Here is an 18,531-nt window from a genome sequence, read left to right on the forward strand (position 1 = left end):
ATCACAATCAAACGAAAGGCCGGGCTTAAAAAACTGTGTGGAAGGATGACAAACCAGCTTACTAAAATATATCTGTTAAGTTTGGTTTGGAAAATAAGTTGCCTGAAAATTTTTACTTCCTACAAAATTTTTTTCTTCGGGATCGTGTTAATTTTGCCGGAAGGTGCTTCGCGGACCCAGAAAATTGTCTCGCGGACCCCAAAAGGACCGCGGACCCCAGTTTGAGAACCACTGCTCTAAACCTATCAATGCTTTGTCAGTCCGAAGATGAAGGTTCAAAACCAACCATCTATCATTAAAAGTTTTGCAAACGTTTTTAATAAGCTTTAAACTATCGAGATAATGCATTTTAAACACAAAAACTTCACGAAAAATTAAAAGTATTTAAGAAACCTCGTTGCTTTAATTTTGCCAAAGTCGATTGCACTGTCTCATTCTTCATTCCTTTGTATTGTAATTGTGAGGAAGCCAATGCTTTTATGCTATAAACGTCACCAGCAAAAAAGCTCATCAAGTTTATTGTTTACCTTGCTGGCCTTTAGTGATACATCGATTTTTGTAGCTGTTTTACTGTATCTGCTCCATGAAAAAATCTTGATATGTTTTTGTTTCAGCTTGAAATTGCAAATCGTCATATTGACTATCACACCAAAGTTTTTGGATATGAAAAATCTAATGTTAAATTTCTGAAAGGCTATATTGAAAACCTTGAAGAACTTGGGATAGAAGATAATTCTATAGATATTCTTGTGTAAGAATTTTTAGTTTCTTTGATTTTTAGTATTACAGAACAGACTTGCAAAACACTTTTAGCATTGCAGTGTCAGCGCAGCTGCTGTATACAGACATTTCAGAGAGTAATTACGGTGTCGATTTCTTTACTGAGTGCCAAGCAAAAACAAGATTTTTCATCATTTTGAAACAGTTTTTTTGTATGTATGACCCAACTGTTGAAACCGGGTATCGAAGTTGCATATCCTGACTTAAAAGCAGACGCTCTAGCTTTTAACAATAAGTACAATTGAAATTACAAAAGAGAAAGACATTCGAAATGAATTTGTACAAGAATTCAGTATCAGGCAGCATTTTCTCTAAACATGCCACTAAGCCACTTGTTTCATTTATTAATTTAATAAAGCTTATTTCTTGGAATGAACATATAAAGCTTACATATAGACTGTATTAGTGATTAATTTTTATGTAGGCTACTGCTACTAGATATGGGAGACGTTTTTTCTGTTTTTTTTTTTAAAGCAATCGTTTTTTTTTTTACACCAACAATCTGTCTAAAATTGAAATGTTGGAACACAGTTTGTACTTTTGCTTCTCTAAAATATTTCTTCTGAAATAATCAAGACATCGATAAAGTTACCAATATACAACTTCGTCACTAAACTTTTCATTAAAATCTTCTTGACTTCACCGATTAGTTATTTAGCAGCTATAATTCAACACTTTCTTTTGCAGTTCTTTGTTGAAATAATTGAAAACAGTTGTTGAAAAAATAGTATTAAAAAACATAAATAAAACGGATAAAAACCAACAACAAAACTAGGGACGGTACATTACGGGACGCGCAACTCCGTTGTTCCTTCAACATGAGAAAGGTCAATTGCCAATTTGACATTTTTTTACGCTTTACTGCTGGCTTGCTTTCAACTAAAAACCTTAAATTACTTTAAAACCAACTTCACTCTTCTTATATAACCCATAAAAAGTAAAATAGTTTGTAAATTACAAAAAAACGTAACCCTTCTAGTGTTGCGGATAAGCCAAAAGCGGATGAAGTTTCGCATCCCTATGATCTACAATCCCTAAACAAAACCGATTAATAAAAACGACGTCTAAAAATAACGTTTTTAACCCAATCTGCTACCAGCACTTTATTTTTGGGATCAGGATACCGAACGTGCTTTAATTCAAGAAATTTCTAACTCTTGGTTTGAAGTTTCGGTACAGAAACAAAGTTCTGGTATATGTTGAAGTTGAGACACATTAAAACATCGTCTATTGATCCTATTCAGCAATCTATCAAAAGAAGCTTTTAAGTGTTTAGAACTGGAAAAATTGTTTGAACACCATACCTATTGGGCTTTGAATAAATTCTTTTTGTACAAAGCTGCTTATTTTTATAGGTCAAATTGCGTGATAAATCTTTGTCCCGACAAGAAAAAAGTGTTCGCAGAAGCATATCGCGTTTTGAAATATGGTGGCGAATTGTATTTCAGTGATGTATATGGCGAAAAAGAACTACCTCAAGAACTGAAAACAAACACAGTGTTGTGGGGTGAATCACTTTCTTTCATATTTTAACTTTAATTTTTCTCCGTCAAGCAATAGAAGCATTTCACAGCTAGCCGACTCAAGACAATACAATAAAAGTGAATCAAAATGGTCATAGGTGTTTGCTGCAACTATTGATCTTCGGTATGTCTTGATTGTTTTTCTGTTACGCTCTTTATATTAGATAGTCACGACTGTACTTAACTTTTTCATCGCCCGTGACTCAATGATAGTTTGCCAGGTTTGATAAACCACAAAAGTGGTTCTGATTAATTATATTAAAGGACTCAAGCTAAGTGTGTGAAAGCTACATGGTTAGTTGATTACATTGTATGACATTTACTGCTTCGAATATCTTCCACTTACGATCAAACCTTGTACAACTGCATGGTAGGTGGTCAATCAATGATATTTTACCAATTTGATTTTGTATTCAAGGTGAGGGAATCACTGGCGCTCTGCAGTGGGAAAAGTTGTTTGAAATTGCCAAAGAAGTTGGATTCGAACAACCACGAGCTGTGAAGTGCAGTCCTTACAATATCTGCAAACCAGCACTCAAGGAATTGGTCGGTAAGCGATATTTAATAAATTTCGCATAAAGTTTTGATTCATTTCTTATGTAGGTCTACTTTTGAGAAGAATGCTCTTCAGACTATGAAGTGTTTTTAAGAAATGCACTTATATTAATTCTCTTTTACTTAATTTTGAAAACCCTGTTAAGCGTTTCGAGTCTAATCGAAATGCAACATCTTGTAAATAACTTGATCATCATCCATTCCAAGAATAAAAATTATGCTGACACTTGACCTAAAGTGTAGGCGAATACAATTATTGCTTGCAAGAAAGGTCAGTCACAGAATATCGCAATGATTTATTAGCAAGACTACCTGCTCAATGTTGCCATGTCTAATTATATTCTACTTTCAAGGTAGTGTTAATTTCAATTCATAAGACTATGTTTAGGGGACGCGAAATTTGTATCTGTTGTCTATCGAATGTTTAAGCTCCCTAAAGAAATGGATACAACTCCTTGCAAAGTTACTTACAATGGTTCTGTCACTGCCTGCGAAGAACGTCTCAAGGTAAATGTCATTAATTATCCCGTCGCATAATATCTTCACTAGCGTTGATGCATTAACCTTGATCATTACTTTGTAACACGGCTGGAAGGGGCGACTAGGATAGTAGTTCCACCTACTATATGCTATTTGAGCCACTCTGAAAACTACTCTTCCTATTTAAAAAAGTTTACGAAATGAGAGACGTGGAATGCATCAAAATTGGTTGGGAACGACTGATATAAAGACTTTTCCGGCACATTTCTGTATAGTTGCAATAAAGCAGTAGCGTAGGCAGGAATTTTGAAAGGGGGGGGGGTTTTGCCCACCCAACGGCGGGGGGTCTGGGGGGCCTCCCCCAGAAATTTTTGAAAAATTACTTTGAATTTGGTGCATTCTGAGAGCATTTTCAACAAAAATGTGGGTACGAATATTCCTGTAAAATGGTGCTTTCCGGTAGCATAGCAAAAGGATAAGATCATATTTTCTTTGGCATTTTTCGAAAAAAAAAGCTGAGTCTCTATGTTTTCTTGTTGCTAATTCCTGGCTGAGATGTTTGAATGTTTGGTATTGGTAAAACTCGCTCTTTTAATGCAATTTTGTTTAAAATTAGGCAATTTTTTTTTAGACTGAAAGCATCATTCTCAATATCGTGACGTCACAAGCGTGCCAAAGGGGGGGGTTGTAACCCCCAAAACCCCCCCCCCTTGGCTACGCCACTGCAATAAAGCTATACATAAACAGTAGAAACTAACACCTATAGGTTATGTTTCCTTAGGTTTCATGCTAGATAACAATCATCAAGGAAAAAACTTAAAATTTCTTGTCCCCCAAAAATCGCAGTTGTTTAATCGCCCGACTTTGTGCACGAAGAAACTCATATCTCTCATAGGAATTATCCGACCCCCTTGAGCAACACATGTTAAGGACACCTCTCCATTCAGCGGCACCTGATGGATGGAATGATTCAAAGACAACGACTCTTCCACAATCAGAATTTCTCTCTGTGAATTTCAGTGACGGACCCTGCGTCAGTGGTTCAAAGCCTCTGCAAGTATTTAAACTTTCAGAAATAATCTCTATCAGAGGCTTTTCCGGTCCGAGAATAAAGATTCAAACCAATTACACGTTAGGTTTACCGTTGCATGTATCGTCGGTTTTAAAAAACCTACGTGATATAGCTATAGTTCTTATCCACCGAAACACTGTTTTTGATTTGAAAAGTTTTTTTTTGTAGTTTGATTGGCGCAATACTTTTGAAAATGGGAAAGCCGTCGAAGCGGATGGAAACATTTGTGCAATTCTTAAAAAGTCTAGATTTAGTGATGCTTTCGCTTTTGACAAGCTCACCACCAGCGATGAGAAGAGTGAGGTATACGTGAAAGTTTATGATGCTTGGAATGAGGAAATGGTACACTATACTGTACAATATAGGGACGGTAGATACCGGGACGCGCAACTCCGTTGTCCCGCCAACATTAGAAGGGTCAATTGCCAATTTGACATTTTTTCACGCTTTGTTGCTCGCTTGTTTTCAACTAAAAACCTTAAATTACTTTAAAACCAACTTCATTCTTCTTATATAACCTATAAAAATGTACATTATTTTGTAAATCAGAAAAAATCGTAACCCTTCTAGTGTTGCGGATAAGCCAAAAGCGGATGTAGTTGCGCATCCCGATATTCTACTGTCCCTATGTACATTGTACAATAATGTGTTTACAGCGCAATATTTAGCTGCTAAATTATAAACTTCCTTTGAGCATTTTTTCTCCCTTATGGTGGATAATTGTACAGAAAACGTGTGGTCTTATCATCTTTAATTATAGAAATGTACGTGCTGTATCACTGCAAGAGTTTAATACATTCATTTGTGGTAGGAAACCCCAAATGATAGACCACATGTTTGTGTGCCTATGTCTTATCACCCGTGGAGTAAGTAAATTGTCGTTTTCAGCCTGTGGTAGCCCACTGCTGACCATAAATTGTAAAGCCATGCTAATGTCCTGCTAAATATACATCCGAATGCTTTTAAAGCGGTGTCGAGCCGGCACTTATAAGAGTCGTACCAAGGCCTTCACCACTACAGGTGACATTTTTCGTTACTGCAACACAAGCACTTTTTTTCCATGCTGTAGGCTAACTGCAGAAGTTAACAAGTTTTTGTAATTTTTTTACAGCCTGTGGAAAATCCGTTCGAGATTCTAGCCAGCACCCAGTGCTAATTGCCGAACGTAAAGACTACAAACGTTCATCGTCATAGTCGATATGCATTATTGCTTTTTGCTGCAAAGAAGTTGTATATTTCAACTTTGCTCCATTGAGATAATTGTTTTGTTCCCGTACTTCCCGATAATTAGCCTACTGTGGTGCTTGCCATTAATATGCTGCTATGCGGAACTGTCGCCATTGCTCGTCTCAATTACGATTTCATAGTTCATGATAAGTGTTTATGTGATTTCTCATGTATAAAAGTATGCTTTACGATGTGGTATTGTGTTTTGTCGGATGCTAGACAGGTAGTCACTACCTAATTTAGCTCAGGGATATCTAGAGAAGGGGATATGAAGGCTCGCAGCGATTGCTTTATTCTCATGACACTACCAGGGCGGTAGTTTGTAGTGCTTTAAACATGTGGTTCTTTTTTAAATCGTAGAAAGTTTTATAGTGCAGCTGGTACAACGAGCTACAGAAGACCGTTAGCAAATGTTACGTAGAGTATATTTAAAGAATACTTATTTATAAGACCTTGGAAAAGTTACCAGTAAGCTGTTTTTTATAACAAAGCCTTTGCAGCAGGCTGGATGTAAAGCAAGTAAATGGGTAGTTGAATTAACAAGCAACCATGAGCATTGAGCATGCTGTGAATATCCAGGCCTGATGCTAATAACGCAATGTAATAATTCATAACAAGAATTATTATTAAACTACTATCGGTGCCAATTGTCATTTTACGATAAACACAGATTATTTTCGATAAACAAAAGCCCTTCTATTGTCAGACGTAATAAAAGCCTTCGTATCCCCTTCTTTAGATATCCCTGATTTAGCTCTCTGAAAAAGTCAGTCGTGTCTAATAGACGAAACGTCGGAATAAAAGCAGATTATCACCTTAGAAGCTTACCTACATATTGATGGTTCAGCTTAGTTTGCACCAGAAAAACGTTTATCGTGTTATTTAACTTTTTTTGTAGTTATTAGCAGAGTTTATAATTGGTTGTGTTTTGCGAACAATTAAATGACGTCACTTTTTAGTGTCTTGCATAAAGTGACAATTTAAGGTCAGAAAATTGTATCATTGTAATATGCATATCTCTGTCAAAAGGAAGACGTGATCGCGCTTCCCAAACAACGTAATTTAAGGTTACATAGAAAGATGTAGTCGAACAAAATAAAAATGTTAGATTTTGTAATGAAAAGGCAGTGGTGAAAAGTGTTAACTATCGTGAAAAGAGGAAAGTAGAAGATAGAGATGTGTGGATGAGCTACAGACATGCAGGAAAATAGCTAATATGGATAACCTGTTCTTGCTGCCAACTACCTCTGTGACGTCCAACAACGAAAGATATGAACTGAAAGGGCGATAGTAAACGATCTTTTACCACAACGGCATGCAATGTGGCTCAAAATAAACCTTTGCACTAAACTAGACCTGGGAAAACTACAGTACAGTTTGCGGACCGTTAAGTTTCTTTACTCTGGCTTTCCAGAAGTTAATAGCCTATAAACTAGTGGCGTAACCGCACCACCTGACGTCTCCTGTATTTGCCAGAATTGTAGCCTTATTTAAGTTTAGGCTACCCCCCCTTTTGTTTTGAAGAAGCGATCATTGCGTTTCCCTAATCATACCGGTGTGGCCTCCACCCAAGCCATCGAGACTTCCAAGAAACATAAGTTTCTCGGCAATCAACTGTAGCAAGAACTGACAACGATAGACAGACACGTTTTTCGCCCATAGGGCTGGGCTCATCAGCATCGTACCAATAACTCATGCCACAGAGTTCTCGGCCGCTGCTTTTGCCAGTCAATTGAATTCTTTTGTAAGTAGCCTACCGTACAAGCTTGATTAAACTGTTCACGGCCGAATATGTTGCCTTTTAGAAAAATTTCTTTTTTTCAGTTTTGATTGTTACAATCGGTCGTCAGACCACTCGGCATGGGACAACTCAGCAAGTGCTTCAACACAGCAAGTACATTTCAGCTATTGCCATATCAGCAAATGAGATTTACTTGCTCAGTTCGGACTTGCTTGGCCATCGCTGGTTAAACTCATTTTACTGATTAGGCTACTGACATGCCAAGCTTCAGCTTGCTCGGGTTCATCATTTGCCGCTTGCTGAAATGTTGCCAGCTCAGCTGTCACTTGCTCAGTTTGCACAACTGCTGACTTATAAGACTCTTACAATCATAGCCATAACAAACCTGCCATTTTCCCATTTCCAGAAATAAGTTTAAAAAAAGCAATATTTACACCTGCACGCAGGCTAGACAGATATAAGGTATGTAAGCTACGTTGAGCACAATTCATGCAACAAATATCTGGGGTGAGTTGGAAAGTCTTACGTATTACGGTACATCATTATTGCGTAAATTGTATTGGACGTCTAGGCCTATACCTAAATGATTTACTAAAACAATGAAAACTATCAATACTACAAAAAAGTGCTCAATGCTAAGCAAAAAAGCAAAGCAGAACAAATTAAATCAAATATAGTTATTACTATCTGAAGCCTTTACAAATTGTTTCACCTAACGGATCATCAGAAGGTCTTATTCAAATAGAATCTTATTCTTATTCAAATAGAAAGTAGATTCTATTTGAATAAGACCTTCTGATGATCCGTTAGGTGAAACAATTTGTAAAGGCTTCAGATAGTAATAACTATATTTGATTTAAATGATTTACTATATACAAGGATAACGTGTGTGCAATAAGCCAAGGCAGCAACACAATTTTTGCAAACTTGCAGCTTACTGAGAAGCCAAACTAATCTATAGCGCCGGTTTTTGATGAAAATCTTAAATTTCCGAAGTTTTGACTTAATCACCCGGTGGCAGTATTGTGTAAGTTAAATCGATTGCTTTCTAAAAGATTTCACCATTCTATTAGAACAGTGATTCCCAAACTGTGTGCAGCAGCACACTAGTGTGCCGCCACAGATTCTCGAGTGTGCCGCGAATCTTTTTGGAAATTTGGAAAAGAACTGTATAAATATTTAAAATAAAGCATGCAGATGCAAACATGCATATGCGACTTAACCCTATCTTTGTAGGCTACGAGCTGTTTTCGTACGCGTAAAGTACGTCAAGGACTATCTTAGCCCCGTGCTAATTAATCGTTAATAACGGGAGCTATGAAAATCACAGAGCCAAAATATTTTACAAGATAATAGCCATGTGTACTGTGCGCATAGAAATTAATTTTTTTCTAACAACTTTATTGAAATAAAGGTTTGAGATGAAAAAACGTCAAGAAGTCGGTTTTCATTCTAATTTCCAGAAAATAGCTTAAAAATTTACCTAAGTGTGCAGCGAGCATTTTATAATTATTTTAGTGTGCCACAAGCTGAAAAAGTTTGGAAATCACTGTATTAGAATAAGCAAAACTGAGATGTCCTGTGATAGCAAATAACCAGTTTATTCTGTTTGGAACCGCGAATTGTGATTTGTTAAATAGTTTACTTTTATGCGGACGCTATGTTGTGTATCGATGCAAGTGTGCCGAAACTAGCCCGATAATTACTCAGTTCATTGACATGGTGAAAGAAACTCAGCAATCAGAGCGAGTAGGCTAAGTGCCCAAAGTTTGAGAACTTGAAAAAACACCAGCTAAAATGCAACCACTTGACATATTATAGTGAACTCAAACTTGCCTTAACTTAGGCTACATCTTGCTGATATGCTGATGAGTAGCCTACCATGTCTGCATTGTTTTTTCTTTGTGTTTTGTCTGTGTTGTTAATTGTTATTGTTGTCTAATAAAAAAATACAAAATAAATAAAACATTTCACCACATGTTCTTTCCGTTGAATCTAAAATCTAAATACATGCCTTCCAGCAAAATATAAACTCTCAGCAATTAGTAAATAAATACTTGCAAGTAGATCAAGGTGCGCTGGAGATCAGTGTTTTTTAACCTTTTCCTCTGAGGGCGCACCTGGATTGTAGACCTCCGAAAATATAGTGGCGCACCGGACGAGCGAAGCAAGCTCGAAATTTTTTTGGCTATACCAATATTTTTTTAACTTGCTTGCAAAGTTTTATTCCATAAGCGTCATAATTTCCTTATCCAGTGCTGTATGCTCAGTGAGATAAGCCAAAAAGAGAGGTATAAAATATAAAAAATATTGAAACAATTTCAAATCATGAAAACACTCAGCACAATCTTTAGTTGAAAAAAAATAGGCTCTGACATTACAAAATATCATACCATTTTAATAAACTAAACTACCCGTTTTATTGCCTCAGATTCAGAGAACATGTCCCTTATTCTAAAAATAATAATAGACTGCACTTTTTTTTATACAATTTTTCAATTTCACTGCGGCGCACCTGCCAACCTTCCATTTCCGTAATACTGTGGTGCAGTGCAATGAAGTCGCGGTTGGATGTTAATATTTTTTTATGGAGTAAAATGTCGTTCCTTTCGGCCACTGAAAAATATTTTCGAACACCTCTACTAAAAACCACGACAATGGAGTCGGGTGAAAAATATACGACTCCAACTACTCGGTTCATAACTGACCGACTCCGACTTCAGTATTGACAGATTTTATAAGGTTGCCAGATTTTTCTGAATTTCTGTCCTTTTTTATTTTTTTATAAATTAATTTTACTAAATTTGTAATCAAAAATGAAACCGCGACTTTTGCACAATTGACAAGAGCAAACACTTTTCTTTTCTTATAAATGTCTGGAGTGCAATACCGAGAACAAGAAACACTATTTTGAAAAAATGTATTGTAAACAAAAATTTTATTGTTCATCGTTTTTTATCAAGTCGGAGTCAGCCGTTTTTTTAACGACTCCCACTCCGGACACGCAAAAATCTCACCGGCTCGACAACCCTGTCCATTGGTGAACCGGGACCGAGTATCAATCTTTCTAACACAAACCAAATACGGTAGCCTAAGTATGATGCAGCCAGACAATATTTGATGATGTGTTATCACTTATCAGTTTAGTCGATAGTTGAATTATTAATTCATCGGCATGTATTTTAAATTCTAAACAAAAATTGGATTGTTGAACTAAATCTTTTCTCAAATTGCATTTTGTACGTTTTTACAAGTGAATATGGAAGGGCAAGCAAACGTTACTTATTGCCTGGGCTCCCTGGAATGTCTGTTAACAATAGAGATGATAACTTTTGTACAGTTGACAATAGATTTTACTACGATTCATCAAAATATATTTCTGATTCGATACGTAATCTTTTTACAACCTCAAAATGATTCTATTCAAATAAAACATTGAAGAAGCCACATTTGCATTAGCGAAAGTTTATCATAAAATTATTATACAAGTAACCGAATCTGGCTGATCTTACTGTTTAAAAATAAACTGTTGATTTAGTCACATGTTACCCTCGCATTGTATTAATAACACACGTTTCATCACTTGTTGGTTTTTATATCTCGAGGGGAAATAGTTCGTATGGGCTTGTTTTTGTCAATAAATCACTCTGTCTGTGTACCTTATGACAAGCTGTAAATCAGTAAATAAGATTCACTGCAAAAACAGGTACATCCTAAAGCTAGTTATGTCTGCTTCAATCTTATTTATAGTTGCAGTTAGCGATTTACTGACGTTTGCAACTGGCGCCTGTGAGTCTGCCCGGAAAGTTTTAAAATCGCTGAGAATAAACATTACAATTACCTTAAGCAAACTATGAGCTCTTTATCTTTTCACAAAAATCAGATACGTTTCATTCACATTTACGTTGGTGAACGTAGAAATCACCGGTTTTCAACGACAAAGATCAAGAGAACTTTTTCCTGGAGTAAAGTCTAGCTGATTTTCTGATGTAGCCTACACACAATGAGTGGGAACTAAAACACAAATTATTAAAATCAGAAGTGTTGTTTCACTGAAACACGACAACATAGAAAACTTCGTCTGATTTATTCAAATCAAAAAAATAAATAAACAACTGTTTCACAAGTCAAAAGTTTGCTGCTTAGTTAGCGAAGCAACAAAAAGTATCCATCCAGCCTCAAACGTTGTCTCATTACATTGAAGCGATGTTGAAAGACGCCAAAAAAACTACCACATAAATGTTGTCTACCTTCAAAAAGAAATTGGTTTGGAAAAACATTTTTCACAACCCTTCAATCAGATCCAGCAAGTAACTTTTAGGTCGACAATTCCAACAAAACACAATGATGTGTAGGCCAACTCTAACCTTGCAAATACATCATAAACACAGTCACTTTCTGTGTTTTAGGGGGGGGGGGGGGGGGCAATCGCACCTCCTGGATCCGCCGCTGCCTTCAATGTTCGGAAAATATTGTTAAAGAAAACATAGAAAATCTTTAAAAAATACAAAACAAATTGGAGAGTTGAAGTGACAACATTTTGCAGTGACCAGGTGATCAAGTCTCGTATATAACATATTTTTAATCTCATTCACAAAAAGTATCAGCTGATTGTGAATCAAAAACTAGCGTATTCGGCTGATAGTTTCAAAAAGGAAAGTGAATTCAAATCGTACTTATCGCTTTTATAAAGATTGAACGTTTGGAAACGTCTGAAGATTCTCACTGTGAAACAATATGGTAAGTAATGAAACTGGGGATGGGAAGAAATTAATCGTTAAGCTTTCAGGTTGAAAGTTCCCGAGAAGTAATGTAGTTGTCCTGAGATTTTCATTTTCACAAATTTTCAGATTTTTTCAACTCATTATTTTTGGTATTATTCTACTCAAAAATTCAACTTTGAAAATCAGAAACGATTTTTCTTTCCACCCCAGTTTTGTTCATATGCCGTTTCTACCGAAGCGTTTGGTTCTCACCATAAAAAATGTAACAAACTTTCCAGAATTCGCACAACCGTTACATTGATTTATTAAATCTAGTTATTTTCACCCTGATTCGGTATTTCAATTGAAAGTTCACACGGAACAAAACGATAAGAAAATAAAAACAAGTAAAAAATAAAAATCGTTTAGAATATGGCTAGAAGATAAACAATAGCAAACAGTACGCAACGTCGACTCTAAATTAATAAATGATTTTACTTTGGCAGTGCAAAGGAGTTATGATTAGAATTCGGTTTATTTTCTTCCAAATTTGCTTTTCTGAAAGTTTGCCTACTGTCTTCTCTATCGCTTTGCGAATGTTTGCGCTTTTTATTAGTTCTGATTTTGTGAACAGTTTTGTATGTTTTCTTGTCTGATAATTCGCAATGTGGCATCTGCCATCCCGTTTTGTCCTCCCCAAGCAAAGATAAAGTGTTTTTCAGTTTACGGATATAGCATATTGTTCTTTCAATTACATCCACGGCCTCTTCCTCTTGGATGACGTCGTGCCGGGAACGTCTACGAGGTTCCTCAGAGCCTTTTGACGACGGAAGCATGATGTTGAGACGGCGATAGAGTTCCTGCATCTCTTCATGATCTTCTTCGCAGTCGTGGACTCCAAACAAAATGGAGTTGTTTGGAAAAGCGAAAGTATTTCTACTGGAGTAATCCAGGCATTGGGTGGATGCTAATCCAAGAGAATCTGGCATCTTCAAGATTTTACTACAGAGTTAAAAACACAAAGCAGCGATGCTATTTTTTCTAATTTTGTATATTTGCCTGTCTGTAACAATAATAAATTAGCATAACACGGAAGGTTAAAAAAACATTAGTTTATAACTACAACGCTTTCTGACAGTGCAAAGTCAGACATTGCGTCTTGGAAAACCTCCTGCCAAGCACTATGTACAAAAAACATCAAAAGTTTGAAAATTTTAGTGTGATTTAGATGGAACTTAATATTTGCTTCACTAACTCTTACAACATAATAATTCAATTAGGCTGCAAAAAATGCGCAGTAAAAAATAACATAACTTTAGAAATATGAAGGCATTGTGGTTCACGCAAGAAGCATGCCTTTACATATTCCAATTTGTCAAACTTGCACCAGTCTTAAATCTACACAACTTGATAGTCGGTTTAATTTTCTATCATTGTAAGCGGCGTAAACTCTTTTACAGTTGTCAAACGAGCGCTACTTCTACCTGAAATGATTCAATTCTTACTGACAGCACTTATATTACTTACTATTGCAGACAACTTGTCTCCGACATTTTTAGACTTACAATAGGTGGGCTGAAAGAGGGCGCCTCGAAACCTTTTCTTTCTGTGTTGTTTTTTTTTTATTGCGTTCAGACTAACAATGGTTTGTTGATGATTTTACTAAGTAGTGAGCTACTGATTAGCGGTACAACCTTTTCCTAAATCAGAGTTGTACGAAGTGAACTGATCTCAAGTTTTTGTCTGTCGAAAACAAAAGCAGGCGCCTAAATTGTTTTGAAAACGACAATCTTATTTTGTGAATTACAATCATTTTTCTTTTATCAGTCTTCATTGAACAGAGCTTTGTTCCATTTCACTTTAAATCTGTTATCAAACTAACACCAGTTTTAATTTGACCAATATCTGTCTCAAAACGATGTTGCCAAGCTCAATCGAGCGAACTCCAGCACTATGTTCTCGATAAAGACCTTCATCTGAACTGGACAGCGGACAGGTAAACCTGTGCGCAGTGTTGTAGTTGCCGCCTGTTTGACTGGGTTCTGTGAGCCCAGGTGCATAGGCGCCGTTCTGTCTAGGCTTCTTACCGCAAAGACTCAGCACAACCAAGCCCAGCAAACTTTGGTGTTTACAACAATTCACACTTTCGTCAAATTGCGTTTGCTTAAGCTTTTCTATCTGTTACCAAAGCACACTTATAAAATCAAGATGGCCGCCCGGCTTGGCGTCTACTGTCTGCGCTGTAGAGTTCAAAGGAATTCTTTGCTTTGTCTTGCACAAAATATACTTTTCAAATGCATGTGACGCCCCAAGAAAATAAATGGCCATTATGAAATATACGCCTGTTGCTCTTGGACACGAACAACATATCTCGCTTTAAATAATTCTACAAGTTTGCAACTACATTGATTCAATGTACAAAAGCCTGAAAAATGACGCAAACTCAACGATTTGTATGTTGAATGAAGATTTCCGTTAATGCAAAAAAATTGAAAACCTTTGTCATCTTTTATGAACTGTTTGCCTGCAAGTACCTGTCCACACTTCACCACGATTGAGCGTTGTAATCTGTAAACTGCATTTAGACTTTTTAGACACAAGTTAGTAAAGCCTGTAAGAGCAAAAAAATCAATTTTAAAATTTTATTCGACGCGCTTAAAATTTGATTGCCAGAAAACAGTGATAAACCTATAAAACAAATGAAGAGTTAATAATTGAAATGACCGGTCGTTTGAGATCTTTCACAACGCAACTTATTTGTTGCAGCTGGTGTTGAAATAAATTTTTCGAACAAAAATGGAAAAAGTATCGGATATAATAAAAATAACAATGCTTGTAGATGTACCAAAAACATCACAATATTTTTTAGAAGTGTTTCAAACTTTTGATAATATTTAAGCTTTTCGAGTCAAAAACTAAAAGCTCCTTTTTCTGCATTTAAACTTGTCTTAACAATGAAATACCATCAATAAATTTAAAAATATTGTTTGGTTTTCTCAACGATACTGTGTCATAGCCACTACCAGTAGCATTGACAGGGTGCGGAGGGCATTTTTAGACTTGGAACCGGGATGACATTAGGGGCCAGTAAACATTCCAACGGAACCAGATCCTTGAAGCCACCGTGCATTCTTTGGGTATAATACACTTTCTTAGAAGTGTCTTGATTTGGAGAGCCATGATTTCATCGGTATACCGGGCCCAAATTATCCTCTCAACGGCCCTAAGTGTACTGTGACAAGCACAGTTTATTTCAACTACATCCCAAATGCTTTCAGCTTGATAACTACTCATACAAATTGGGTTTCAATCCTTCAAGGAAACGCTCCCGTCTTTACGCAGACACCATCAACCATTTTTTACATTGATTCAACGTCTGCAGACGTTGTGAAAAAATCACAAACAGATGTAAGAAACTGTTGATTTGCAATCTGAGTAGTGACGTCACAGTCTACTCAAAACTGCTCCACCAAGAATTGTTCATTTGTAACAACAACTGAAAAGTGCTGAAAGCGTTTTGGAAAGTTCAACATCGCACGTATATGTATGAAGCCATGAATTATAAAGTAACCGGTAACAATCTTCCAGAAAATATCAACCTGGCAAAAACTACCCTGGTAAAATATTTTTTTGGGGAAATATCTACCCTGGTGGATAGCCTATCTCCCGACTAAATTATTTTAATTTTTACCGGGGAGAATATTTACCAAAAAGATTTTATCCAGGGTAAATTTTTTCTGCTGATGTTTAAAAAACTATTTATAAACATAGGCTACAACTGCTCAGAATCTTCATTAAAATGCATTTTCAACAATGTAGATTACTTTTCTTACACAAACAAATCTTTCTAAATTATTTTTCCTGTTTCACATGTAAAAACTACGACTTATCATGCATGTAAGTGTTCTTAGAGAAGTCGTAACTCGTTGCGTGACATTTCAGAAGTCAAGGCTCAAGCTTTGCTTTTGTTATACGTCCAACTCAATTCTTCGCAAATTGTGGTTGAATTGTAAAAAAAATGAAAACATAGAATCTCAATTTGTCATTTACCAAAAACATTTCTCTGGTCTTGTAATTTAATTTATTCTGAAATAAGACCAGCACAGAGCAACTCTGCATACAATTTTATCATTACATGTTTTCTATGTCACTTATGATGAAATTATCCCGATTACGTTTTTAATAACATAATTCCTTGTCTACTGTTTCGTCAAATAAGCATAACTCAATAGCTTAATTTTGTTTCAAAAGACATTTAGCCTATTGCTATTTTTTAACCCATAACAGAGATTTAGGTAAGCTTTTCTGCGCAATGTTTAGCACCAAAGAAAAGATTTCTTCTAAATTTATTCTTGTAACGACATAATTTAGGCTACATGTGATATATACACGAGCTCTTCAAATGCAGTGATGATATAGGTTTAGGTTATTGTACAAGTGTATATTTACTGTAAATAGATCAAGGGAATATTGCTTGTTAATTTTGGCTTGTAATTGCCTACTTGATATCTGCAACAAACAACCGAAAAAAATACAAAATAAACTAACTTACTGGGCTTTTTATCACAAAAATTGTTCAATGCTCGATGTAGACTGCTTTGCATGAGATTTTAATGCTTAAATCGTAATTTCCCTAATGTGTTTATGTTTATTTCGTAACTTATACTCTGTTAACTGAGATTTTGTGAGAAAAATAAATCTTTTGTCAGTCAGGCTTTCTCCTTTCGCTCGCATCGTTTTAATTAAAATATGAGAAAAAATTGAACTTTATCAACTGGATTTGCATCAGAACATTCGCCAATTTGACCAATGTTCTTACAGAACTTTAATTACTGTCCTTACGAACTTAGAAGTAATTGAGCAATGGTATCCAGAAAATCGTTGTCTGCAAAGCAGTAATTTCAAAAGTTTCTATAATTATAGCAAAAGACAAATTTAATGCTATCAGACCACCTACAGTAGAACTTGAAACTGGTCTGAGTTGATGACACTAGCGCTTCGACAAGAAGTTTTCCAATCAAACAATTGAACCAACACAGCAAACTTCACTGTTTTCAGCTGCAAATCACTGGTTGTGTGAGTTTGATCATGTTTTTCTGAAAGTGCACTTAAAATAGGGAAGTGTCATGGTGTTTTTGTTACACAAGCAAACAAGTCAGGTGCAATATTGAACTGCAGCTGTTCGAACACATGGAGAAGAGTGAGAAAAATGTTTGTTTCTTGTGTGCTCTTTTCTCTTCCACTTGAGATCCGCTAAGCGCACACTCTACTCCTGATTAAGGGGAGAAGTGGCCATGTGTTCCAGGTGAGCAAGTAAATTCTCATCAGATGTTTCTTTTGTTTTCCACCATCAAGAGATTTCACAAGTTTCTCAAAAGTTTGTGCGTGATTTCACTTTTGCTTGTAATTAATAAAACGACTCTTTGCCGATTCTCTCACCACGTGCGAAGACCTTGCTAATTGTAGCATAGCCATATGAGAGTAAAACATTTTGGAGGAGCAATCCATGGCCACCTGGAGATGCAAAATGTGACAAATCAGGCCGTATCTTTAGGTAGGCATACGCGAACAAAATTTTTCCAAAGTTTTTCTTTGCAAATATACTTTCAAAAACGCAACATTAGGCTACTCACAATCTCTGAGGTGGACAAAAAATCTAAAAAGTATGGACTGAATAAGTCAACGCTACTGTACATTTCCATTGGTAATTCAACGACAGAATGAAAGCTGGCACTTCTTAATCATTTAGCAGTGATCTTGAGTAAGCTAAAAATTTGCAAAATCAGGTATGGCTGATTCTTTAATCTTAGATTCTTTCCCTAACACCAAAGCTATTTGACGTATCAATTTTTTTTACAAATCTCAAAGCGTGCGTTGCTAATCCAGGGGTCGGACATCTTTTTAGGTAAGAGAGCCTTGAAAGCTACATTTTTGGAAATGTATTCCGTCAGAGCTATATAATGTTTTAACACTTAATACAAGTAACACTAACATGTAGTGGCACCTGGTGGTTTGTGAAAGTGGTATCCGCGTCTTCGCTAAAGACGAAAAAACAGCGAGAGATTTGGAGGGCCTCCCCGAGAAAAAAATTGAAAAACACATTTAATGTGGTGCATTCTGGGAGTATTTTCAGCTCTATGAAAAGATAAGATAAAACGTTCGCGATTTAAACTTTACAATTTTAGATTTATCTGCGAGGCAAATGCCGTCATAAAAAGAGCCATACGTAGGCTATGGCTCGCGAGCCATGGGTTCCCGACCCCTTCTCTAATCCGAGAACCACTGCTTTACGCCGCAATGCCTTCTATCAAGAAAACAAGTGATAAAAATGCCATTGCAAATACGTTCAAAGGGCTATCTCATCTTGTTTTGGTTTTCGAAAAATACCACTACTTAGTACTTAGTCTACTCTAGTTCTAGCTAATGTACCAAAATTTAGCTTGCTGACAA

At 36.2% G+C, this 18,531-nt stretch overlaps 1 protein-coding gene across 2 annotated transcripts in view; it reads left to right on the plus strand.

Annotated features, from left to right (window-relative positions):
* LOC145764948 (arsenite methyltransferase-like) overlaps positions 1–5,828 on the plus strand; it is a 41,936-nt gene extending 36,108 nt beyond the window's left edge. For both annotated transcript variants that reach the window (XM_082576656.1, XM_082576657.1), the window contains 6 exons: positions 615–751; positions 2,136–2,287; positions 2,722–2,853; positions 3,247–3,365; positions 4,579–4,713; positions 5,522–5,828. In XM_082576656.1, coding sequence (XP_082432782.1) covers positions 615–751; positions 2,136–2,287; positions 2,722–2,853; positions 3,247–3,365; positions 4,579–4,713; positions 5,522–5,566 — 720 coding nt within the window. In that variant the 3' untranslated portion in view covers positions 5,567–5,828. The remainder of the gene's footprint in view (positions 1–614; positions 752–2,135; positions 2,288–2,721; positions 2,854–3,246; positions 3,366–4,578; positions 4,714–5,521) is intronic.
* Positions 5,829–18,531: the final 12,703 nt, after the last annotated feature.

This window comes from Aplidium turbinatum, chromosome 2, assembly GCF_918807975.1.
Source record: "Aplidium turbinatum chromosome 2, kaAplTurb1.1, whole genome shotgun sequence".
Lineage (NCBI taxonomy): Eukaryota > Metazoa > Chordata > Ascidiacea > Aplousobranchia > Polyclinidae > Aplidium > Aplidium turbinatum.